The sequence below is a fragment of the Amblyomma mixtum genome, chromosome 9, assembly GCF_055824585.1.
Source record: "Amblyomma mixtum isolate Tamu chromosome 9, ASM5582458v1, whole genome shotgun sequence".
NCBI lineage: Eukaryota > Metazoa > Arthropoda > Arachnida > Ixodida > Ixodidae > Amblyomma > Amblyomma mixtum.
In genome coordinates, this window is record NC_143020.1 from 67,675,344 (window position 1) to 67,701,172 (window position 25,829).

At 45.2% G+C, this 25,829-nt stretch overlaps 2 protein-coding genes, 1 long non-coding RNA gene and 1 pseudogene across 3 annotated transcripts in view; 1 reads left to right on the forward strand and 3 right to left on the reverse strand.

Moving 5' to 3' along the window:
- The window catches only part of LOC149329495 (uncharacterized), a 38,947-nt gene extending 35,433 nt beyond the window's left edge, over nt 1-3,514 (forward strand). The window contains exon 3 of the mRNA XM_089559256.1: nt 2,220-3,514. Coding sequence (XP_089415382.1) covers nt 2,220-3,329 — 1,110 coding nt within the window. The 3' untranslated portion in view covers nt 3,330-3,514. The remainder of the gene's footprint in view (nt 1-2,219) is intronic.
- Nucleotides 3,515-3,980: 466 nt separating this feature from the next.
- Nucleotides 3,981-25,829, reverse strand: part of LOC149329497 (uncharacterized) — a 28,082-nt pseudogene continuing 6,233 nt past the window's right edge.
- LOC149329498 (uncharacterized) lies at nt 22,025-23,467 on the reverse strand. The gene is made up of 4 exons (XM_089562266.1): nt 22,971-23,467; nt 22,789-22,878; nt 22,248-22,589; nt 22,025-22,177 (listed from the first exon to the last, which is right to left on the reverse strand). The coding sequence occupies exons 1-4, from the start codon at nt 23,149-23,151 to the stop codon at nt 22,047-22,049; spliced, it is 744 nt and encodes a 247-aa protein (XP_089418392.1). The 5' UTR covers nt 23,152-23,467; the 3' UTR covers nt 22,025-22,046.
- On the reverse strand, nt 23,669-24,294 carry LOC149329499 (uncharacterized). The gene is made up of 3 exons (XR_016285863.1): nt 24,190-24,294; nt 23,932-24,127; nt 23,669-23,754 (listed from the first exon to the last, which is right to left on the reverse strand). It is a non-coding gene; the product is annotated as an uncharacterized LOC149329499 (long non-coding RNA).

Here is a 25,829-nt window from a genome sequence, read left to right on the forward strand (position 1 = left end):
CACTTATGACTTGGGATGCGCATATACAGCAACTGGTGAAAAACCTCTCTTCCGCCGTTGGCTTAGTACGTCGATCTCGAGATATTTTTCCGACTAACATTAAACTTCAAGTTTTTCACTCCGTCTTTCGGTTGCACATTAATTTGGGCCACGACTACTAAAAAAAAAACATAACTCTACTACACAGGCTCGAAAAGAAAGCTGTTCATTGCATTGCTAATGTTTCATACTTTCACCACACTCATGACCTCTTTAATCAGTTCAAGTTGGTCAGTATACAACAGATTTACGATTACCGTCTACTGTACCTGCTGTACTTCTCTAGTTTATCTTACCAGCAGTTCCTGAAGGAGCTGTGTACTCTTACTTTGCAAACTCGCACCTATCGAACCAGGTCGTCTGAGGAATGGTTTGTACCGCGCCCACGCACTAATTACCTTCTGCAAACATTAACGTACAACGTACCATTTCTATTAAACAAGATTAAAACACAATTTTCAGGTTCCATTGCCCTAACGCGCACAGCTTTGCGTAGCATGTTTGTTTCTGGGCAATTTTCTAAGACTGCGTTATGATTTTGAGTGGTAATTGTGAAATTGGCCACACAGAGTGAGTGTGTGTTTGCCTTCTCATGGGGATCTCACGTGTAAAACGCTTTATGGTACTAACTTTATTCGTTTATTGCGTAGTTTTATTGTAGTGCACATTGTTCTTTTGTGGCGTAGTTAAGTTGATAAATGAAGTCCGTGTATTCCATTACAATATTCACTTGCATTTTAACTATTGTACTCAGTAAGTAGGACACTGTATGTATTCTGTGTCATATTTCATTCGTATTTGAATTATTGTAGTGCATATGATGTGTTGTGTTGTGTTGCACATTTCATTTGTATTTGAATTATTGTAGTGTATATGAAGTCGCTGCTGCCAAAATGGTTCCCTGATCTAGTCAAGCTGTCCTCACAGCTTTTTGTCACGGAAGCCGTCAACATTGTATCAGTGTTGAAAATAAATTTGATTTGATGTGTTTTGAAAAAGTTAATTTGTTTATCACGACAAATTATTCAAATCGGACGAGCTAAAAAAGTGGTACTGTAGCCTAAGATAAACCCCTATAACATCCATGCAGTTTTAGTTCTGAAGAACACTTAGTTTTTTCTGAAATCTTGGTCCAAGTTAGCTGGGACACTCTTTATATGCTGCTCCGTCAACGCGTGGAACAGGCGTAGTGAAAGTTATAAATTGGTGCTAGCTTGCTTGAATTGCTCGCAGATATGTTACGAATGTTTATAGAGGAGGTCCAGTGTAAATTTAGCCAAGGGTTAAAAAATAAGACATTTGAGGTAGGCCAGGGAAACCGCTTACATACAGCTACCAGCCGGCTTGCGTATCCTAAGCCATTTTCTGTTCTGTAAGCAATTAATTAACCATCAGGCTGACTACACCCACTGCAGGGCAAAGGCCTCTCCCATGTGTCTCCAATTAACCCTGTTCCTTGCCAGTTGCGGCCACTGCATCCCCGCAAACTTCTTTATCTCATCCGCCCACCTAACTTACTGCCGTCCCCTGCTACGTTTGCCTTCTCTTCGAATTTACTCCGTTACCCTAAAGGACCAGCGGTTGTCTTGCCTTCGTATTACATGCCCTGCCCAAGTCCATTTCTTCCTCTTGATTTCGATTACAATGTCCTTAACCCGCGTTTGCTCTCTCACCCACTACGCCATCTTCTGATCTCTTAACGTTAAACCTATCACTTTTCTTTCCATAGCTCGCTGCGTTGTCCTTAACTTAAGCTGAACCCTCTTTGTTAGCCTCCACGTTTCTTAAGGTAATTTTTCTTAAGATTAAGATAATTTTGCTAAATGCGTAAATATGGACTTTATACAGCAGATGTGAATAGCAAAGTTGGAGAGCACCTTCAGAAACACCCATTCCATTTATTTGCGATAAATAAAGCCTCACGTGTATCTTTTTTCCGAGCTGCAAAGAAAGGCCGCGAAATAAAAAAAAAGTCGCGTGACTATTGCATTCGCTCACCACGATTGCGGTTTTCTCAACCGTGGCTTGAAAGAACGAAATCAGCTGCTGGTACGGCGCGACGACCTCATTGTTCTTGAAGGCCGATATGTCGATGGTGGTTGCTGCGCACGCGCGAGCAAGTGTGCTAGCGGGGCGGGGGAATTTGCACTTTCTACATTTCCTTCACTTTTTCATTGCAGGTCAAGTGCTGGAACGAAGACAACGGCTGTGAGGCAGTGCTGGCTGCTTCCACGCTCTCCGAGCATTTCCAGCGGGAATGTCGACACCACCCTGCGCGTTGCCCCAAGTGTTCGGCCTCGGTTCTTTGCAGCGATGTGTGCTCACACCTGAGATCGGAGTGTGCAGCACCGGCGACGCCTCTTGCTCCAGAACCTGGCCATCAGCCCAGCGACACGGAAGATACATCACTTTCGACATCATTCCAACAAGTCATTCAGGAGCTAGCGGAGCAAATGAGAGAGCATCTTGGGCAGCTGATTGCTGAGGTTCTAGGCCAAGGTGATAGACTGAACGAAATGTCTCACGGGATAAACACCTTTAAAGAAGCGCTCAGAGATGAATTTGCCCAAGCAACGAGAAAAATCCAGGAGAATGTGAAAAGGAGTGTGCACGAATCCGCCAGTGGTAACGAGCAGTTGAAAGAGCACTTGATAACGCGTACTGATAATCTTTCGAGCAACCTAAACAAACTGGAAAAAATGGTTAAAGATGAGCTGACGACTGCAAAGAAACTGAGCTGTGGCAATTGCTCGCGAATTCTGGCATCAGTTCATCAAATGAAAGTTCAAACTCTGGATAATAGCGAGAGGACTCTGGACCGCATGAAGACATTGCTTGCAAGGGATGAACCACGAGGAGCGCATAGAATCTTCTATGTCCAAGGAGTGAACTCGCTCGATGAACGAGCGCTGAGAGAAGGTCTTGCTTTCTACGAGAGCGACCCGATGTACAAGTGTGGCTACTGCATGTCACCTGCAGTCTATTTGATAAAGGATGGCGAATCTGTGCGCCTGCATGCCGGTCTCCGCTTGCAGAAGGGTGACAACGACGACGCTGTTGAGTGGCCATTCCAGCACAAAGTACGGCTGGGCGTAATAAACCCACAAGATAAGAGGCAGTATCTCGTTGAAATTAAGCCACCCCGTGGATATCCATCCATACAAAAGCCTACAACACGAAGCAACCAAGCATTTTTTTTCAATGATCCGTCGTTCAATGTTCGCACTCTAAGGCTCAACGGCTTCCTGGTCGATGACCAGCTTCAGATTAAGTGGGAAGTCCTGCCGTGAGTTCCGCTGGAGAAAGTCGTGCGATGCAAGCCATTCCATTCCACGGGCATTGCTTTCAGCAGTTTGATGTCAATGCGTAGCGCATCCGGCGTGGACAACTTCCTCCGTCTATTCGATTTCGTCCCTGAAGTGCATGCGTTCAGTTCTCTTCTTTTCTTTTGGTCAGGTCTAATCTGAAGAAATCGCATTAGTTGCAACTAAAACTTGTGGCGCATTGTCCTAAGCGCAGAATGTTTATCTAGTTATTTTGTTAAGCACACTTTTTCGCTTTGTGTTTGACTGGGTAACTAATCTTCTGTAATTGGGCCCGCGTCAGCCACACAGGACCGAAAACAGAAAATGTTACTCCGAAATGGTACTGAATGCTTATGAGGATAGATGGTGCATAACGAAATAAACAGCTGCAATGCTTCAAAACACTGCGTTTTACTTGGGCAATGATCTTGAGGAAATGAGTTCAGAATAAAAAGTAAATTCACGTTGTGAATTCATTCTTTAGAGCTTGGTCTTTGGTTTACTACGTGTTTAAGCCTCGGTATTCTGGAAAGCGCAACTTAGCAGGAGGTAAACAACCGCTGGTTACCTGTTCGGGTGACGAAAATAATAAAAAGCATTGATTTGACGTGTTGCAATCTTCATTTTTTTCCCGATCTAGTCTTTGTGGATGAGCCTGTCACAGTGGAGATATAACATTGACACGTGTATGATTTATCGAAGGATGCGAACATTCGTGTCTCAAAAAATTTGCCGGAAGTGGAGCTTTAAAAGCACTTCTCTTTATAGTGAGCGCCTAATATTCCGGTCAATGTTCAGTTTGTCATGGTGGTCCGATGGACCAAGGCGCCTACAGCAAGGGAGCTTATTTTTAGCGTTGCCCCGAATCCTGGCGGCACCTTGATTTTTTTTCGAGCAGCTCTTAGTTCAACTTTCAACAAGTAGTTCGATCATGCCCAGTGGGAACGAAAAACGCTTTATTGCTTTATAGATATTGCTTGGGTTTGTACAATGTTTTCGAAAAGAATACGACATAATTAATCTCAGAAAAAAATGACAGTTGTTCTCTTAATAGTTGCGCAGATATCGTTACTCTTTTGACGTTATGGTCAAGATATAAGGATCACTCCATGCCAAAACGATCAGGAAGTTGCGCCCTGCCTTTCCGATTTTAAGGAAATACATGAGAAGTCAGCACGACATGCGCAATGTTGTCCTGCTGTATATTTGCCGGAAAAAAACTTTATTCGTGAGGGGAGCGCTGTTTGAACATTTTAAAATGGCGCGAAACAAAGCACTGCTCAGTAATTGAGAAAAAATAAAATTTTACAGCACCGTCTTAAATTTTTTTAATGACATTGCAAAGATTCTGGCTTTCTTCGTGAATCGAGTCATGCATCTTTATACACATTAAATATTTTTTAGAATATATGCAAATGTAAAATCTGTACCATCTCGTTCTTTTGTTATTATGAAATAGCTCTCTGAAATTAGAAAACATGCGCTTTGCTTCCCTGGACGTCTGTTACCTGTAAAATTTATTACAACTGATGAAACTGAGTACGTCGAAGTAAAAAATTCATACTCTAATAGCAGAAAAGTGAGCTTTGAACCAAGAACACCCTTATATTTTAAGCTGAGGTGGTCCAGGTTAAAAAGAAACGTGGCGGTTTCAAAAGAAATTTTTAAAGCGAGAAACATTTAAAGTGAGAAACAAAACCACTTTAGTTCGCCGTCTCTCGCAGTCTTGCATCTTTAAAGGTGAAGCTAAAGAAACCGTAGATGTTGCTACCATCTGACTGGGACCTGTTCCAAGTGAAGAAATGCGATAGGCGAGGTCGTTTTTTCTTTTGAAGATTGAATTACCAACTTTGGAACTTAGGAGCCAAAAGCAGAAAACGAGGAAATTCAACGCGCTGAGTCACGTGGACCCCGACTAAGGTGGAGTAGCCGGCACGGCATCCATAACACCAATGCTTTATACAGGGTGTTTAAACTAAGACCTTACACAGGTTTGAAAAATGGGCTTTTGAGTCTGAAGAGCGCTTTTTTCGGCATAGCATTGTCAGCGGTGGAGTGCATCAGAATGGACCTAATATGTGCTAACTATCAGGCAGCCTAATATTGAATAGTTAACTTTCTAACTGTTACTGTCACGCTCCTTGATTGTATAGAAGCGTGTAGCCCACCGTAATCTTCAGATCAGTTCTTGGAATTTCGAAAACGTGGTTACCCAAGGCGCTGCGACCCAACAAATTTTGGCTCTTGCGACGAGCTACGTGCACTGGAGAGGTTGCTTTGCCTGCAAGCTTCTCGAAAACGCACTATTTTGACGCGATGTAGCAAAAATTTGTCAGGCCAAAACGTCGAGGGTAACCGCGCTTTCGAAATTTTATAAACTGTTGCGGATATAAATTACGGTGGGCTACATGCCCCTGAATAAATAAGAAGCCTAAACGTAATAGTTAAAGAGACAACTATTCAATATTAGTTAAGAAGCCTCGTAGTTAGCACGTTTTAGTTTTATTCTAATGCACTACACTGCTGACAGTGCTATTCAGGGGCTACATGCCCCTGAATAAATAAGAAGCCTAAATGTAATAATTAAAGAGCCAACTATTTAATATTAGTTAAGAAGCCTCGTAATTAGCACGTTTTACTTTTATTCTAATGCACTACACTGCTGACAGTGCTCTGGCGAAAAAAGCGCTCTTGTAACTCAAGATGGCTATATTGAAAAATTGTGTAGAGTTATAGGTAACACACCGTGTATATGTCCGCATAATATCGCATAGATGGTGTCCCTCGGAGCGCACGTGACAAAATGCAGTCAGAACCTCTGCGGGAGGCGACGCCAAACACGCTGGTGGCGACGGCCAGTTCAGTTTTCGATCCCATGGATGAACGATGATCCTCTTTAAATGTAAGTCAGTCTGCCGTTTCTGTGGATTCTGATGTGAGCGAGTGAGGAAATCATGTTATTCCGTAAGCAATACTGCGCCAGGTTTCGAGCCGTCGCGTGGGCCCCGGCAGTGGCCACGGTTGACCTTGAACAGCGTTGCTTCAGCCGCGCTCCGACAGAAGGTAGCGCCGTCGGCGCGACGCGCGGCAGCGGGGTCGAGCAGTTTGCTTTGTCTACGACAGATGGCGCCACTAGGAGGTCCGCCATAGGGTGCCTCGATGCCCGCCACTTCTGGGCTTCGAAGCTGACGTTAGCAGCACTGGAGCGCAGTGCATCGACGGCATTCGAATGATATCGGTTAACCAATTAGCCTCATTTCTACTCAGACCACATAAGCAAAAAATTGCTGAGGCTCAGCTTGGCTAAGCCTGGGGAATGCGAAGCATATTAGTGGCTAGGCTTGGTAATACATGGCTTTCCTTGGTTGAATACTTGGTCATTTTAATACAACCACTAGAAGCCTTCGTCGTGGGGGAAGACAACGGCATGGCTACAGCGGAACGCCGACTAACCCCGAGACGCGCGTTGGGTGAGCGCCTGGATTGCCACGGAAGCCGCGTCTGCCTGCCCGGTGTAGCGAGCGTTTCACCTACACCGAGTGTGAACGCGCGTTCGAAATGCGCGGGTTTGACGGCTAGGGGTCCCACGGCGACGGCGCGAGGTGGAGGCCGGCTCTCTCATCCGATGTCACTTGGTGTGACGTCACGGTGTCACGTGGTGTCACGGCTAGGGGTCCCACGGCGACGGCGTGAGTGGTAGCTCTAGCAATATGCTTCGCATAAAAATAAAACCGAATAGGAAATTGGTCGAGTTATGGAATCGAACCAGGGCACCGCAGTGAGAGACGAGCCCACTAACCACTCCGCCATGCCAGCTCGATAGTTTGAAATAAACACAGGCGCGTCTAGTGAATACGGTGTCTTCGTTCCCTCGCATCTTCCTTCCTTCTCGTTACGGCGAGGTACAGGTGTCCACCGAGATATGCGAGACTGGTACATTTCCTTTCCTCAAGAACCAATTTACCGACGACCAAGGTGTAGAGCCGAACGGGCGATGGCGTTCTGGCGACTTCCTGGCAGCGTGGCGGAATGGTCACGGGACGAAATACGGCGGCGCCCATGCTCCTGCCCTGTTAAGCGTCTATAAATGCGCGCTTGCCTTGTCGTGAAAGCTCTGCTATGCAATCCTCTAAGGAGAAGTGCATGGATGGATGGAAACAACTTTATTACACAAAAAAATTCTTCCAGGGTGGTCCCCTACTGGTCCAGGAGTCCACGGGCTTATGCTTCACGTAAAGCCCGATCCACCAGCCATTTCTGGCCGGCGGGCTGAGCGGTCCGTAAAGCAGCCTCCCAGGAAGAATGAGTGGGATCGGGGATGGGGGGTACTGCCTTTGGGAAAGGACATTCCCAAAGGTAGTGGAAAAGTGTGGATCTGGGCACGCCACAGGTGCTACAAGGAGGAGAAAAGGTGGGGTGAAAGCATGAGAGAGTGGCCGCCGCGGTGGCTCAGTGGTTATGGTGCTCGGCTGCTGACCCGAAAAACGCGGGTTCGATCCCGGCCGCGGCAGTTGAATTTCTTTGTAGGAGAAATTCTAGAGGCCCGTGTACTGTGCGACGTCAGTGCATGTTAAAAAACCACAGGTGGTCGAAATTTCCGGAGTCCTCCACTACGGCGTCTTTCATAGCCTTAGTCGGTTTGGGACGTTAAAACCCATAAACCAAACCAAAGCATGAGAGACGGCGGGGAGAAATGAAGCAGCCTGTCTGTAACTGTGGCCATGTGGCGCTGGATAAGGGCGACAAGGTGCTGTGGGGTGGTGGCAGTGTCATGCGGCTGAGTTTGTAAGGAGAAGTGACAACGGCAGGAAGACGCGAGAAAGCGACAACGTGCACAAGAGACGCCAGAACAGAAGGAAAAACGTCTTGCAAACCGTTGTGCTAAGGATGCAGCTCGGCGACAATGTTCTTCTACCTCGCGGAGTGGTTCCACGTCATCGGTCACAGATGGTTCTTAACACCTGACTGCTCAGGAATGCCGAAATGCTACCAGCCGACGGCAAGGCGCCGAAGAATCGCCAGGAGAACGCGTGCAAACACTCGAAAAACAGCTGAAATGTTTCTCTGTAGCTGTAGTACCGACTGCGCAGAAAGCGCAGTTGCAGCTACAGTCCACATCTTCTGGGCTTCTCCGTTGACGTCCCTAAGCCAGCGCTATCGCTAAGTACTTTCGAGCAGAGGGATACTGCACTGCTCAGCTTTTAGCCGGCTGGCCAACGCAAGGACAATGAGCGAGCCACCGAGGTCATCGCGAGTGTCCTCTGACTGCCTAGCGTCCACCTCAGGTTACGTTTTTAAAAGCAATAAAGATTTTCTCCTCCTCCTCTCGCTTGAAACAAAAATCATTTCGACTTAAACTTTAGAAATGAAAGGCAGTAAACTATTGCACTGACGCAGCTGTTCCTTGTATCTTTACTTGAACGACTTCAGGGGGAAATAAGCGGATGCTTACGGTTGAAACATAAAGGAGCTAGACACCGCAGCGGACACGGGACAGAGAAAGAAGACGACACAGGGCGTCCCGTGTCCGCTGCGGTGTCTAGCTCCATCATGTCTCACCAACTGGCCTACACATCTACCCTCCTAAGTTACGGTTGAAAACGCACTTTTTCCTAACTTCAGGGTAATTTTATTCGACGCATTCAGTTTAGTCTGCTGCAACATTTGGTGTAGTTAATTGTCATGTATGGAAACAAAACGTTAATTTTTAATTCCGGATAGCAAGTTTATATATTTTCATAAAGATATGAGAAAATGGCAGAATTTTTACATCTCATTTACATTTCAAAAAATATTTATGCCGCACAAAAATACTTGGCCTGAATCACATAAAAAGCCAAAATCTGTCACTGAACTGTTTTTGGAGTGTTGTAGAAAAAAATTAGATTTCTGATAAGTTATTGAGCGCTGCTAAGCGTCACAGGTTTTCGAATTCTTCCCAACTGCGCTCACATCACGAGTAAACTATTTTCGGCAAAAACATTTAAGGCTTAGTTTACGACTTTCCAGTAAGTTTGGGCGTTTTTTTTTTAAAGGTGCACTGAAGAGAATTCTGAACTTGTCTTTTTGCCGCGGGAACTCGATCTACACGTTCCTAGCATTCTTAGAAACTGCGACTTATTGCCCTCTGTGGCCGATTTCCCTAATTAAATCGAATTAACGTCCGGCTCCCGCCTTTATTTTTTTTTAATTCTCCGCGTACGGTGGGCGGAGTCGACTAACGCGTGAAGTGCCTTTCAACCAGCTCAGTGGAGCCTTTGCTTTCGCTTTATTTTGTTTTTTATGTTTCCATGAATAAATAGTTTCATTCGCAGATAATATAGCCTCAAAATAAGCCCGCAGAAATAAAAATACGCGCGGACTGTCTGCTACTACGGACTACTACGTATTACTCCGGCAATGGCAGAGCGGCAAGCCGCCTCGGGACTGGGTGAAAGGCGCTCCACGCGTTGGTCGACTCCGCCCGCCGTACGCGGGAGAATTCAAAAAAAAAAAGAAGGCGGGAGCCCGACGTTAATTTGATTTAATTACAGAAATCGGCCACACAGGGCAATAAATCGAAGTTTCTAAGAATGCTCGGAACGTGTAGATCGAGTTCTCGCGGCAAAAAGACAAGTTCAGATTCCTCTTCAGTGCACCTTTAACGAATCGGAGATGGTTCAGCGAAACATCTGGAACATTTGTCGTGAAATGACCTGAAAGCAAAGGCATGGTAACTCGACTGGTGAAAGGCAAGCACAAAAGGAAAGCAATAGTAGCCGCTTGAAACGACATGCCGGCGTCGACCGTATACATTTCATATCAGCAGCTTTCGGGCCTTGCAAATTGCATATCAGCTACACCGTTGTTAAGCTTTGTAACGCAAGCTACATTACTATCGCTGGGATGCTTTTCTCCGTGAGCCTCCGAATGACCTTGAGACGACCTTCAGATGAGTCATGGCTAGTCTTGCTATGCACGTATACCTAACCACGTGCGGTCCACTTAGTGGGCCACCTTGGCCCTTAAACTTCGACCACGACCTTTGACATTGACATTTCATCTTTGACAGTGACGTTTGACACTAAACTTTGATATTAAACTTTGACATTGAATTCTTACACTGGAAGTTATCGGCACAGGCAGTAAGAAAGTCACATGGTAATCACAATGTGTCACGTGATACAATTCACAGTTGTGACATAAGGTACGGGGTATATATAACCAGAGCTGTGTGCTATGGAGGAAGGAGAGCGCGCTGAGGCGCGCACGTGTAGTGATGTACACTTCTTCTTATAACTTTCTTTTTTACATTATGCCTAATGGCAAACACCTCGATTAAAAAAAAAGTACATCTTGGAACAATGCGGCAAGTTGCTTGAAGCTTTCGCTACGTGAAACTCGGTTCGGCAGAGTTGAACCACGGGCATTTTGGAAATTAGTTTACCTCCTTTGGATCTTTGCGTTTCACTTCACTCGTTCTGTATTCAATTCACCGTGGAAGCGTACATAACGAGCCCGGTATGTGGCTTGCGGGGGTTGCTGCAGTCCAGCATTGCACGTGACCTTGACGACTGCGGCATTCCCTCCAGAAGCATTTGACATCAATTATAACTGATTAAGATGTTGCTTATAAGCGTGAACGCAAGAAAATACTTAGCCGTAAGGAGAAACAAGAAATGAGAGTTCATCAAAAACACGAAGGCTTAGAAGTGGAGGTCGAAACATTGGTTATGCGAGGAACCTTGTAGAAAAACGCAAAGTGCTATGGTACAGACGACAACGTGGTAACAACATCATATGCCACTATTAAGGGAGTAATTATTCCTCAGCATCCTCCCAAGCGCTGTCATATGACGACAAAGAAAAGGAAACAAGCGCAAGAAAATTCATTGATAAAAAAAATGCCCCCTGTCCCGGGGTTCGAACCAGGGACCACCGCCTGACCGGGGCAGCCGTTTACGAAATGAGCGAAACACGACTGGAGGTCCGTCACTGCTCCGAAGCGCCTCCGCTCCGTCGCTCCACTCCGTCGCTGCTGCAGCAGACCATGTGCCAAGTGGGGCAACTGCGCAACAGCACCACGTTTCCAATAACCGACAGAGCGCGTTGGCTTCCTGGTGCGAAGGAAGCGTCTGCGGGTGCGACAGGCAGCAGGAGCAGAAGAATGGAGAAAGCAACCACGAGTCCGCTGATGAAGAGGATACGGCCCGGGGTATGCGGGGAAGAAAAGGCTTCGGAGGATGCTGCAGGAAGCAGATACAACGTGGGAAGAAAGGTTTTGGACACCGTGCAGAAAGGGCGCACCCTGACGGCAAAGTTGTGTCGCCCCCCTTCTAAATATTTGGAAATGATTTCGGCGCAGTGTAGTCTGAAATCTTCGATGTCGTCTGGCTGACTCAGAAGAAGAAGGAACATAGAATGGAGGAAAAAAACCTGCCTGACTCATGCTATGAGTCGAACATCTTCAAAGCTTGGTCCTGCACTTGCTGCCTGTCACATCTTCAACACTGACAGTGTGAACGCGTTAATTTGTTCCTGTTGGTTATCCATGAAAACAGTTAGCGCTAGAAACGGGACGGCAGAAAGAGGGCACACCACGAGCGCACTTGGTGGGTCCTCTTTCTGTCATCCCGTTTCTTGCGCTAACTGGTTTCACTGACAGAGTAAGAGATGATTGTAGCAGGAGCTAAAATATCCGGCAGACCGCAGTGTTACCTGTGGCGCTTGAACGTTCTGGTCTAGAAAGTATCCAGACACCTTCATTTTTTTTCAGGAATGGCTGGCTAAGGACTGCACCTTTATCAGTACAAAGGCGGAACTCCCCTTTTTTCACCAACTGGGTTCGAAGCCCCTAATACCAGATGAATTTCTGAAAATAGTGTTTGTGGTGTATGGGTTTGAACGTCTCAAAGCGACTCAGGCTATGATGGACGCCGTAGTGAAGAGCTCCGGAAATTTCGACCACCTGTGGTTCTTTAACGTGCACTGACATCGCACAATACACGGGCATTTAGAATTTCGCCTCCATCGAAATTGCATCGCCTTGGCCGGGTGTGAAAATACAACCGAGGTTACACGTCAACATGTATTTATTTCTGTTAGGCGCAGCCGTGAAAACAAAGCAGCAGAAGGAGCCCAGTTAACGCCAGTCATAGTGATAAAAGCCTCAATGAATTAATGCGTTAAGGTCTACAGCACTGAACTAATAGTACTTGCACAGAAGGAATTTTAAGAGCGAAATCTTATTTTATAAACCTTTAATAATGAAAGTGTTTCATGAGAACAATGACGTCGAGTAATGCACATACATTAGAAAGAGGTAACTAGCTGGACGTGTATGTTAAAAACATTATTACCAGAATTAAAAGCTCTAAATTCATGCACGCGTTCGTCGCTTCTTTTATGATCGGTGATTCTCTGCCTTAGTTTGTGCTGGAGTGGCTATTGAACAAGTTCGTACTAGTCCCTATTATGCAAAGAGAACCTCGGATGTTAAAATACCTACCTCAGGGCGGATCTGAACGAACGTCAAGGTGCCATACCAGATGAATACGGCATGAATACCAGATGAATTCACCTACGCGAATACGGCGAGGCTGGCGCACATATGCCGCTCAAAAGCTTCATCATCACGATTCCATCTGTCCCGCTTTCACTGACTTCTAAGCTTTGTGCAGCCACGCTCAACCCATCAGCAATTTTGTTTTTGCAGCGAAAGCTACACTACGCTACCAAATGCGCATTTCGTGGTGCCTACCAAAGACTACTACTGCGCATGCGCCATTACCACAACAACCATTACCATGGCAACCATGGCGCCGCAGGCGCTGCGCCGCACTGCGCATGCGCAGAGTCGCGCCGCAGACCTGGGACACAAGCCGGAAGCGATGCGCTCGCTCCTCAGACCCGCACCATGGAAAGAAGAGAGCGGTCGTGCTCGTCACGGCCGCAGTACAGGCCAACGTTTTTAGATAAAGACAGTTGGGAAACTGTGCCGGCGAGCCAGAGAGCAGAGCGGCCCCACGCGATCGCCGTCTAGGCGGTGGCGCTGCGGTCGCTTTAGGATGAGCGCGTCGTCTGCTACTCCCAGCTCAACGTTTTTAGACAATATTATCAGCATAAACTACGAGGAGGCAAACGGCACGCCATGTTTCTCTAAACCGCGGAAAGAAGGGCTTCCAGTTTTTTCCGATATTTACAGCCAGAAGCTCAACCTCAAACATCCTGCCCTCACATACCCCAGACGTAGAGCGCACGCGGACTTCGCAATTCGTAGATGAGCGTCTAGAAGCAGCCGCCCCCCCCCCCCCCCCCCGGCGCTGACGATGCGAGGCGCGAGCTAACGGTAATCATTCGCGCAGCAAACTGTGACCAAGCGCAGCCAATGGGCGCCGCGGCGGTAAAGAGAAATCGTGGCCTCTGAGATCAACCGCGATGATGCTCGAGCTGGTCACGGAGGCCATGGGAAAACAAACGCGGTACTCCTACTACCCGAGAGATGGCGCTGGCATCTCTTTGAGATGAAATCGGCGACAGAAAGGGGCCGCATACCCGGAGCAAGTTTTCCAACTGTCTTTATCTAGAAACGTTGGTACAGGCTGAGCGTAATTGAGTCTCCCGATCCAAATGTCGTCTTATGGTACTAGGCCGGCCGACAGCATGAAGCCGAGGCGAGAAAGCCTACGCGGGTGGCCGAGACGGCCCAAGAACGACAGGAACGTCTCGCGAAGAGACGCCACCGCCGAGCAGCTGAACGACATCGACGGCGTGTCACTACAGAAATGTCATTAGATGAAATATCTTTCGCTACGTATATCCTGGCCTAGCTGAGCTGCCACTGCATATTTTTATAGTGTTATTTACGTCGGCTAACACGTTGCGGTTACGTAGTGGTTATGTTGCGGTTAAAGATACATAAAAGTGGAATATTAAGGCGAAAGCCTTTAATGTCTCATCGTTGTAAGCAGCAGTTGTCCACAGAGAATGTCACGCTTGTCAGTTGGTCGAAACGGTCGTGACGTCACAGTGCGCCAATTTCAAACGGGGCCAATTGTACTTTCGCTAGTAACCATGCAACCAATTGAAGGGACCATATAGTGATGCTCCAAGTAAGTGGGACTGAGCTTAGTTAATTGTTTAATTACCCAATTAGCCTAATTAACTTATCTAGCCAGGCCATATAAATAAATTAAACCTAGTAAGCAATTGGTCGAGCTCGGGAATCGAACCCCGGTCTTCGGAGTGCGAGACGAGCATGCTATCCACTCCGCCATGCCAGCTCGATGCCAGCTCGAACAAAGGCACGTCCAGTGAATACGGTGTCTTCGCTCACTGCCATCCTCCTTCCTTCCTTTCCGGCGAGGTTTAGGTGTCCACCGAGATATGAGAGAGAGAAATACATTTCCTTTCCTCGAAAACTAATTTACCGACGAGCGAGGCGTAGAACCGAATGGGAGATGGCGTTCTATGGACTCCCTGGCAGCGTTGCAAGACGCTCTCGCGTTCCACTCTTAGAGGCGAAGCTTAACATCTTAACCACACATCAGTGACCACACTTTAGGTCAAAAAAGTGCACCCCCCCCCCCGTGAATTTTGACGGGTGTCCACCGAGATATGTGAGACAGTTACTGTGTAATTTTCTTTCCTCAAATACAATTTTCATTTTCTTCATTACGGGCCATCTTCGTCTTTCTTCTTTCACTCCCACTTCCTCCGTTCTTCTACGGTGCGGTTCAGGTGTCCACCGAGATGACAGAGATTTACTGCGCCATTTCCTTTCCTCAAAAACCGTTGCGTTAAAACGGCAAGGCATCGCGCCGAACGGGTGGTGGGGTTCCGTGGACTCCCTGGCAGCGCTACAACACGCTGTCGCGTTCCACTCCTAAAGGCGAAGCTTAAGCTTAATTAACAGTTAATTAGTATTCAGGCATTAATCAGTAATTAACCATTAATTAGTGATTTTTCATCATCACTTAGTAATTAGTACTCAATTACATGTGACGCCACCACTGCCACAGAAGCACTGAAAGTGGTGCGGAAAACGCTTTCGCCTCTACGCACTTCAGACAGTGAAAGTGCCCCCTCAATTTTTTTGTCAGTCCATACTGACAGGCTCTCATCACGAAGTAGCAAATATCCCGTTCTCACAGAAAGCAACGCTTGTATAGGCGCGAAACTGCGTAAAAGCAAAGCACTTATGCTTCGGCCACTCTTGGATTCGTACAACTGCGGCTGGTGACGTATTAATGCGCTTTCTCGAGGAGCGCTATTTTGAACCCTCAATGGTCAATTACCTTCGAAACATGAGCAGTGCAGTTCGGCCTACGCAGCCAGGAATGCAACGGATTTAGTTATTAAAATGGCCCACACTGTAAGAAAAAATCCCGCAAAAGTACGTAACATGTGGGCGCTAACCTTGTTGCCGCAACATGTGCTGTACCACTCCGTTGTGCACGTGCTCCGTGGTGAAGTAGTGCGGTGCATTGAGCGGCAACAAGGCTAACGCACACATGCTATGTACTCTGTTATGACGTCAAATGTTCTGTATACCACGGTGTATGTGCTGTTCTTATGCTGACGTTACATCAACCGTCATAATAATGTACAGCATATGTGCTGCAAATGAATTAACATGACATGATCTGTTTATACGACTACACCCCATGTTCAGTTCTCATGCTGCACTGTACATTACACAGCAAAGGTGCTAACATATGCATGTCCCGTAGCATTTATCAGCAGTCCATGGCTAGTTTTGAAAGTTGACTGAACACATGCTGTTCAATGCTTTACGGCACATAATACGCAATGTTACACTTTGAATGGTACGGCAAAACAGCGCTGACGGACGGGACGGAAGAAGTTGAGACAAACACATGCGCTGATGAAAACAGCGCATGTGTTTGTCTCATCTTCTTCCGTCCCATCTGTCAGCGCTGTTTTGCCGTACCATTCAACATGAACCAACCAGCCCGACTCAGCCCTCTCCTTGAATGTTACACTCCCGTATTTTCTGATCGGGGCCAGGCCCACTTTCAGGTCAGAGGCATGCTACGCATGGTAGATATGTCATGTCTGTAGCCTGTCACTGGTAGTCGATGCAATAACACATCTGTGTGTACAAACCTAGAAACGCCACAAAATTTGTACATATACATGTGTCTATATGCAGTACTTTTTGCATCTCCTTCAAAAATTTTCAAGCAGAGACGCAATCTAGGAATAAATATTGCATAGAAATGAAATAGCTTTAGAAAGTTTTAATTAAGAACACAGAGGTACAAAAATAGCAAAAGCAAGCTATACAGAGAATCTACATTGAATGATATAAATAAAACAGTTATTTCCAAAAGCTACTAAATCCAATATCTAATCTGATATCAGAGTTCATGAACACACCAATTTTGCGCTACACAATAATTCAATATCTAAGCTCTGATATCAGAGTTAATAAGCACACTAAATCTGAGCCATGCAATCCTGCCACTTTTTTTTGAACTTTTCAAGCTGCTGAAGGGCACTGTGCACTTTTGGGTGGACTGAGGTTATCCTCCGGGACACCTGCCGGCTCCTTTCCTCTGGGTTCATCCCCACCAATTGCCTGAAAAGAAAGACACATTTAGAAGCTAGATCATCCTGCTTAGACCTGCAGAATTTTAGGGCTAGTCTAAATGCATAGCTGTCTCTTTTAGTACTGCCGTTAGGATGAGTTTGATTCCCAACAGTCCAATGCTCTCTTAGCGCCACTTCTGTGGAAATAACGGTACATATCAACATCATTTACATGGTTATACCAGTTTTTCAAGCAAAACAAAGCAACACCAAGCATTAAAGCAAACACCAAGCAAACAAGCAACACCAAGTAAGGCATGCTGTGATGCCAAGAGAGCAAATGACTCCAGTATTAGGAAGGCAACAGTAACTTGTTCCAGACACTGTAGTTACTCAGTGCATTCTGATTTGGAATTCTTTATACAACCAATTCTTGTCCCGAGAGATATGCCTTGGGCATAAGCCACAGTGCAGTTACTACCATATGCCTCAGCTTCTAATTTTGGCAAAAAATTTTAAATTCTGTGACTTGCAAATGAAGAATCTGCAATATTCTGGAGGAAGGCTCCCACACATTCCCGTACACAGCCTCACACACAGCAATGGCTCGCATGCCATCACTTCCTGTCTTAATGCTTCGCGGCCCGTACAGCACAGTTCTGTGCTTATTCAGAATTTTTTCGCTTCCCTAGTACTCAAGGCTCTTTCTGTCCCTTCTCTTCTTTCTCAGTAGTCTGCACTGTTTTCTTTCCGCGTTTCTGGTCATCAAAAAGTTCACAGCTCATGAGCCTGTCGTGTGAGCTCGCTGTGGGTGTATCAAAGTGAGAAAAAAAAATTGCGCTCTATTCGTACCTTGGCTCCAATATAACGCGAGGTGCTTTCTGAAGCATATGATTTTGAAAAAAAAAAAACTCGTTCTAGATTCATGCATATATGGTAGCGCTGCTTTTGGCAGGTGCCCGTACTGTAAATTTCTGATACAAATATGCGAGAGTGTTGCTGCCAGAGCCACAGCACTTGTTGTGCTGGCTTGCATGAGCAGAAGAGTAGCAAACATATCAAGGCATCAGCAGAACTTTGTTCATTACCAGGTTGTACCCTTCCTAAAAATTCACATGAAAAACAATCACATTCCTGTCGTTCTGTCATTGTACTGGTTTCTACAGACACATCATCGTCCAAAAAAAGATAATGTGGCTGCTAGCACACCATTGCGCAAAAATGCTCAAATCATAGGTTTTTGTGAACTAGGGATCTTACACATGACTAGACAATACAGTCAAGCTCTGATTTTATTACTCTACCAAATGACTGAAAGAGCTGAAGAAAATTATTAACCGAGCCATACTCACATAAAAGCTAGCCTTCAAAACTTCTATAAAGCCATGAAGAACAGCCCAAAAGAACAATACACAGTAAGCAGACAGGTTGAGCGCACGTGTGCATGTCGTCCTTTAGCACAACTCTTCGTGGTTTTGGAGAATAGAAAGAGACTAGCATCTTTCACGGGGCTTACTTTGCAACTACAGCACATTCAATTGCAACTCATCTCTAGAGGAGGGCTCAAGATGTTTAGCATATGAAAATAAATATTCTTTACTAGCTGCCTTGCTAGAATGGAAGCTTAATTAAATCCTGCCTACTATTTTCTTGGCCTTCCCTGAAACTGCAGGGTTCACCAAGGATTTCTTGCATTTCATGCATTCATATTTCTTATTTCTTTGATACAACAGCAGTTGCCACCCGAGAATGGCATAAAGAAACTGTAACAAAAGAATGAAAGCCATGGTTGCATGCACTGGAAAGCACAGCGGACTCCCAATTTCTGACACAAGCCATCCACCTCCTAGCAGCTTCACACATGCTTGAGCCACATAGTTGAGATAAGTAGTTGCGTCCTTTCTTTGTCCATGTGCCAAAGCGCTGTTTTACCGTAATGTTCGACCTACTCGCCCATCAGTTAGTATTATTAAGGTTGTCAAACCACGCACAAAATGCACATGCACATTTAATCGTAACAATGTCAGATGTTGTGGGAGAGATGCCAGGCTTATGGAGTTTGCATGCAGCTTTTTCTCACGTCGCACTGAGTATAAGGCTACTGCAACAGTCAGAGAGATAGATATGGTAAAAACTTGCGATACACAAGAGAAAAATTTATGTGCTTACCTCTGAATGAATTCCAATGTGGCTTGCACTTCTTGACTGTATTTGATGTTGAGGCAAAAGTATGCAGCAAAAAGGATCTCCATGGCAGCCAGAAAGCTCAGGCCTTCAAAGCACCTCGCTCCATCGAGCGTCACAATGCAAGTAAGATCAAAGATGCTTGTGCCTGAAAAGAAATCTCCTTTAGTGCCAAAAACTGAGTTCAGATTATAGATGTTAATTGTGGAGCAATTTTGTTTTAAATGCTACAGCTCGGAAGAATAATTTTTGGCATTATAATATGAACATGAGGCATACAAATTTTTTGCACATAGCTAGTCATGTCAGCACAGCTCACAAAAAACATTGTCATCACCTCTATATGTAGCATGCTAACGCTAGATGCTCAAGCTATTTATAAAGTAATGGACAAGAGCAGATGAATGAATGGCAATGCATGTGATATTTTCTAAATATAACTCTGAAGTTAATTTTATAGGCCACAAACCAGAATTCTACATCTGCACTAGCAGGGTTCAAGCAGCAAATTATGCTGCCAGCTACCATCTCTAAGAGAAGACTGCAGCATGTGCATGGTAAATTTAGCTTGCTGGGCATGCCCCATCGAGCTGCATTGAGTCTGACTTAGAGGGTAGTTCAAACCCCTTCTCCTGTTGTTATTCTAGTTCTTTGTTATTGATGAGGTTTCATATTTTATAAATATGCTTTTTAGAAAGTTATACTACTGCTCAAAGCATCCAGAAAATCATAAAAATCTTACCAAGTACAACCACCGTTGGGGTGGGGGGCAGGTTGCTATTCAGTTCAGCAACACAGGCTGATGTCTGTGGAGGTAAGAAGCCGTTATCATAAGCAGATGTATAAGGGCACACAGGTAACAAGTGTGCTGAAGAATCGCAGGAATAATGAACATCTACCGAACTGCAGCAGCAGGACTACAAAAATGAAAGTTCACAGCCTTCTACATTTCGGTAAACCTTGAGGTAGTGCCCAGGAAATTTTACTGAAACACTGACGGATGTTAATTGTAGATTAATTCACTTTTTCTTTGCCACTGGCTACAATCTCTGTGAGCAACTGCCCTGGAGTGTGCAAGTTTCATCTACGGTCATAAAGCAGAAGTTTTGGCAGTGCTGAGAGGCTACTAACTGAGTATCCATTTCCACAATAATCTCACCTCAAAAACACCAAAAAGGAGCTCTGTCTTTTCCTTGAAGAAAATGCACAGCAATGGGAATACCCAATCAGCAGTGCTTTCGGGCGGCCAATGTCCTGTGCTGCCTTGTCTGTCATAAGGAGCCATTGAAGTGCCTCGTCTCCCTTCAGGCTGTGCCACAGGAATGCGTAGAAGACCTCCAGGTCTGCAATTTCTTAATTTACAAATAATCCTTCCAGCTGCGTGTCAGTCAGCCTGAAAAATTAGACATTTGGCTGTAAAGACTGCTTGACATCACTGCAAACGCACATAACAATCAATGAAAGGTAATTTGTGTGCTTGCACAAGACTTTTAACCTTTTGAGAATAACAATCCAGTGCTAACCAATTCATCAACACCTAGAGAGTATGCCCTCTCAACTGTGCATCATACGTTACCGCGAAACTTCACTTTTTGCTCTGCCGTCTTAAAGCGAAATTGATGGTCAAATACAATGTGTTTCAGGGAAGTCTGCCACTAATTTTGAAAAATGAGCTTTCTGGGTTATGGAGACTGGTTCTGCAGCAGAATAATACCAGTGTATGCAGACAACACAAATAGGTTAAATAAAGTCGGCTCAAAAGCCGGTTAAATAATTTCTCATAATTAACTTTATAACTATGGCGTTTAGGCAACTGGTTTCGATTAAACATTTGTGGCCGGTCATTAATAATAGCCATATCAATTTCTAGAGTTTCGAAAACACGATTACTCTGATGCTATGGCCCTGCAAATTTTAGCTACATCGTGCCAAAATACACGCATTTTTGAAATCCATGCAGGCAAAGCAATCCTTCCAGTGCACATAACTACTCAAAATAGCCAAACTTTTTGAGTTAAGGCATCAAGGGTAACCTTGTTTTGAAAATTCTGAAAACTACAAATCTCTAATTGTAACCAGGCGCTAACTGTAACAGTTTAAGTCATCAGAAATTAGTTAAACGAACCTAACCTCGTTGAACTGCGGAAGTACGTGAGACAACAGCAGTGACGCTTGCTGACAGGTGCAATGACAGCGTTTCAGCCATGTCACAATCGCGTTAACGATGTGTAATGTCTAAAGGGGTTATTTACGATGTACAATGTCTAAAGAGGCTATTTTTGCACCAATACGTGCAGTTTTTGGCTGGTTATGGCAGGAAACGTCAAATGCGTCAACTCTGACCGCCGTACCAGCTGCACATTGCAAGCGCGTTCACCGCACAGGATGCTGGGAAGGTAAACGATCCGATCATGCAATACACCTTCGCCCTCACGCCTGCTCTCGGCGAGCACGGAAGGTTTCAATGGGAGAGCACTCAGTTGCACTCTCGCAGTGCTACTGCTCTGCTCCTCACTGCTCGTTGGTTCTGCTCCAGTTCTGACAACAGAATGTGCCATGAGTTTCAAATTAAATAAAATTTCGAACCAATTTTTGAATTTTGCTTACTTTTTTGACAAGATAACAAATGTTCACTGGCCTGTATTTCATGGGCTTCATACTATTTAAGTGTTGTTGGACCCAGGTGAAAATTCAAAGTGGGCCCACTTGAAAGTGGTTTATGGAACAGGTACCATTTACAAGTGGAACCACTTACAAGTGGTTCCACTTGCAAGTGGTACCTGTTCCATAAACCACTTTCAAGTGGTCCCACTTGCAAGTGGTCCGACTTGCTACTGGTTCCACTTGCAACTGGTTCCACTTGTACATAAACCACTTGCAAATGGTTTGATTTATTTTGTCAATTGAATGGAAAAATAACACTTCAGGTCTTTGAAATGTAAACAATAAGAATGCTGGCCACATTCATGATTTATTGGCTTAGGCTTAAATCTCCACGGCCCTTCGCTTCATGCTCCGTCGAGTGTCTTGTATTTTCTCCGACAGCACCGTTGAGAGATTTGCAATGGTGCTTGCCACATCAATTTGTTTCTGCCTTCCCCAATGGGTGAGTGTTTCTGAAAAGCAGTAATTGCTGAATTAGAACTCCAGCAGCACTGTGGCTGACATGGCCTGAACTCGACTTACCAACCACAAGGCTGACTTTTTCTGGAGTCAGTTCCTTTCGGGGCTGAACACCAAGGTTCTTTCTGTCCTTGGGGGCCACCCTGCCACTATATGTGCGACAGGCCAGCCCTTCAGAGCCCCATAGTGCCTGAGCCGTGTCCTTAACGACAAGCTTTGGCTTCAAGTTTTTTGATTGGAAGATCTTCTTCCCTTGGGCCTCACTTATGGTGATTCCCCTCTTCAGGTGAAACTGCAAAAATAGCGAAACTCCACCACTGCCCCAAAAAATGTAAAGCAGAGTAAAATGTACGCTTACCCTTCCGTTGCCACACTCAGTAAAAATTGGCCTTTCAGGACTGCACACTGCAAACATGGGAAAGTAATTTCTAGTACAAGGTTTTCTTTGTTCTTAGATGTAGCACAGGGTACTAAATCAGACTGGCACAACAAGTTTCTCTCAAAGCGTTTGAACTTAATAAAAGGCTATTTAAAATCTAGAGGAACAAGCAACAAGTGTCATGCAGCACTTCAACCTTTATCTCCAACAAAGTATTACGCTTACCAAGAGCACGAGGCTGCTGTTGTTGCGACAGCGTGTTGTTGTCTCTGGCCACTGGAGTCTGGGCAACCCTTGGCACTTCGTTTGAAGCGCCTGCATATGTCAACATATATATTAAACATCACATGGAAAAACTAAAAGTAAACTAAATCTGCACAGTCATTCTTGAAAGAGCTTTGTCTCACTGGGCAGTGGTCCAACATTCTGGGCAACATCCGAGCCTCCTGGCGAATCACGCTCATTGTCGTAATCAGATATGACATCTGAAATGTAATGCACTGTTAGCTCCAAATCAGAACCAGTATCTTTTAGCTGACTGCTGTTGCTTGCTCTTAAATCATGTGCAAATTTACTAAGCCTTTGCATGTTTTGATTTTAAACTAACTCCATCACTGTGATAAGGAAGGAATCAATGAATTGGGGCTGGCTACCTATACCTAAGCTGCCATAATATATCTGTCCAGGGTAGCTAAGCAGTTTTTGTCCCTTATATTACTTTAATACAACTGAGCTTCCTGAAGCAAATGCCTCGTCATTCCTCCTAGCACAATTATTTAGCCTTTTCTTTAGCAGAAGTTTGCAAACTTTATTTAACTTGAATTAAGCGAAGAGCTTTATGGTTTATGGGCGTTTTAATGATCCCAAAGTGACTCGGGCTATGAGGAACGCCGTAGTGAAGGGCTCCGCAAATTTCGACCTCCTGGAGTTCTTTAAAAACTTGCTGGTGTAGCAAGAGCAAAAGTCACCATTTAAGGAGAGCAGCGATGTTAAAGGTACCTTCATGGTGGTCATGTTAGTAACAAGGCTTTAATAAAATGTGTACCACTAGTTTAATATTTATTTTGCAACTAAATCGATGAACCAACTTACCACTGTCGAAACAAGCCCCGGTCGACGGCAGGGCACTCACTGCCCGAGTCTCACACAATTGCTTCTTGCCCAGCGCTTGCTCCTCAAGTAGCTTGTGCACTAAAACATAACAGTCAGCTTAACTAAACACTTATTGAAAGATGAATCCCCCCCAAAAAAGCCTCAATAAACTTCCACTACTGAAGTGCACACACAGGTTATCACCACAGAAACAAAACCAGAAGCCACTTCAGAGCAAACTAACACAGTTAAGTGAGCAAGTTAATGCCAACCTACTTGCAAGAAGCTTTCCATCAATGCATTCTTTCAGCGACCTAATTATGCTGTGGAGCTTCGCATTCTCTTCACACTTATCCCTGTAGCGCTGGCGCCAGTGCGTTGCATCCTGCTTAGCAAGCACAAGCTCTGACTCCGCCACAACACATTCATCACTATCGCTGCCGGATGTCGATTCTCGGCGTTTCTTTCGAGCCTGAAAAAAAAAAAAAGCTGTTATGAACAGAACATAAGACATTTGTAGCCGGGTGTACTTACGGCAGGACAGCTGGATGCTTCATTATTTTTCCTTTTCGCATTTTGAAGCTGTTCCTTTAGAATGTGTGCATAGGCCTGGCTCTTAGCAGCCTGCTGCAACTCTTTGATTCTTTTGTTCCTGAAGCACGGTGAATCCCTATTAGATATTTCCGCTATCTAAATTGCGTTTAAAACATACCCGCTTCTCCTTCCGCAAGTGGGGCGCGTGATCGCTGTCACTGTCCACTTCGTACTCCGATACTGGAATTCTTGCTTTTCGAACTCGTTTTGATTGCTGCTTTTTCTGCAGTCCTTCTTCAGTCTCTGCAAAAAATCGATGCCGCAGTTGGTGTCGACCTTCAGGTGGTAAAATAAGCAGAAACGATTTTACGGAAACAAATCCACTAACCTGCCAACATCAAAACTTGTGCCGGATAGTGGCCGGAGTTTTCTTTTTCTGGGTCATGCCAATAGGCTGAATAGACGAACTTCGGATCGAAGTCCGCGTCATCCGCTGGCTCGAACTCCTTGATGTCAACGACGGGGACACGGTGCACCTTACCGTCATGATCATTTAAAAAACGCACCAGGGCATACATTTCCAACAACGGTTGAAAGGCTGCAAGCACAGCAAGGCTGCAATATAACTGCGAGCACGCCGCTGCGGGCACAGAAAAGCGTGTTCACAACAAATGCTTGTCTTGTCTTGGCTGCCGTTTCAGATATTCAGCCAATTTAACTCAAAATACCAAATGCTTGATTTTGTTGTTCATATTTTAAAATGTGATCACATAATGTAACTTACTATGTTTTAAAAACAAAATCTAAAGTGATTTAATTGAAAAAAAATAAATACTCGTATCAGTCTCGAACTACTACAATCTTTCATCAGGCTACATCAATCCAATCCAATCCAGACTTCTTTTGAACGTATTTTTGTGGCATTTTGGGTATTTTGGGGCCTAAATTTGTCTTCGGAGTTTCTTTTGTTGTTGTCTCGTGGTTTTGTGAAGGCTATTTAGAATGATCCGCGCAAAAAAACACAAGGCTCGGAAGCGGTACCTAGAGCCGAACGCCGCGGATTACGAGGCCATTCCGAGGTCGACGGCGCATAGGATTATGACGGAAGAGTGCACCAGTGCGACAGCCTCGAGCACGCAGGCTTCGGCTTCTGGTACTCGTGGTACTGCCGATTCGTACCATGATCTCTTCAGTGAACCGGAGGATTCTGTGGACTATACAGATCACGTTCTAGACTGTGCACATGACGAGCACCATAACACTGGAAATTCTGGATCCGGCCGTTCGCAAACAGGTTCTGGCAGACAGTTCATTGAATTTGCAACCCCGCTAGGGAACGGAACTTCGCTCACCGTCGGAGACTCTCTCGTTTTAATAATGTATTATGCTATTGAAGAAGGCCTATCATGGACAAGCATAGAAAAATTGCTGAGACTACAAAACAAGCTTTTGGGAACAAGCAGTCTTCCAGACAGCAAATGTCTTTTCCGGAAATTCGCAGGCGCTTTTCCCGATTACATTGCTTTCCATTTCCATTGCCCAACATGTCAAACACTGCTCGAAACTACAACAGGCAACCTGCAAGCAAGACAGGGCATCTCGCCGGCGTGTTCTGTGTGTGGAGAACAATATTCTCGAAG

Bases quoted from the DNA above. Each gene is read 5' to 3' on its own strand.
- LOC149329498 (XM_089562266.1), bottom strand. From the start codon at position 23,151: ATGCAAAGGCTTAGTAAATTTGCACATGATTTAAGAGCAAGCAACAGC. The intron at 22,879-22,970 runs GTGAGACAAAGC...TGACATATGCAG, and splicing joins GAATGTTGGACCACTGCCCA to GCGCTTCAAACGAAGTGCCA. The intron at 22,178-22,247 runs GTAAGTCGAGTT...ACTGCTTTTCAG, and splicing joins AAAAGTCAGCCTTGTGGTTG to AAACACTCACCCATTGGGGA.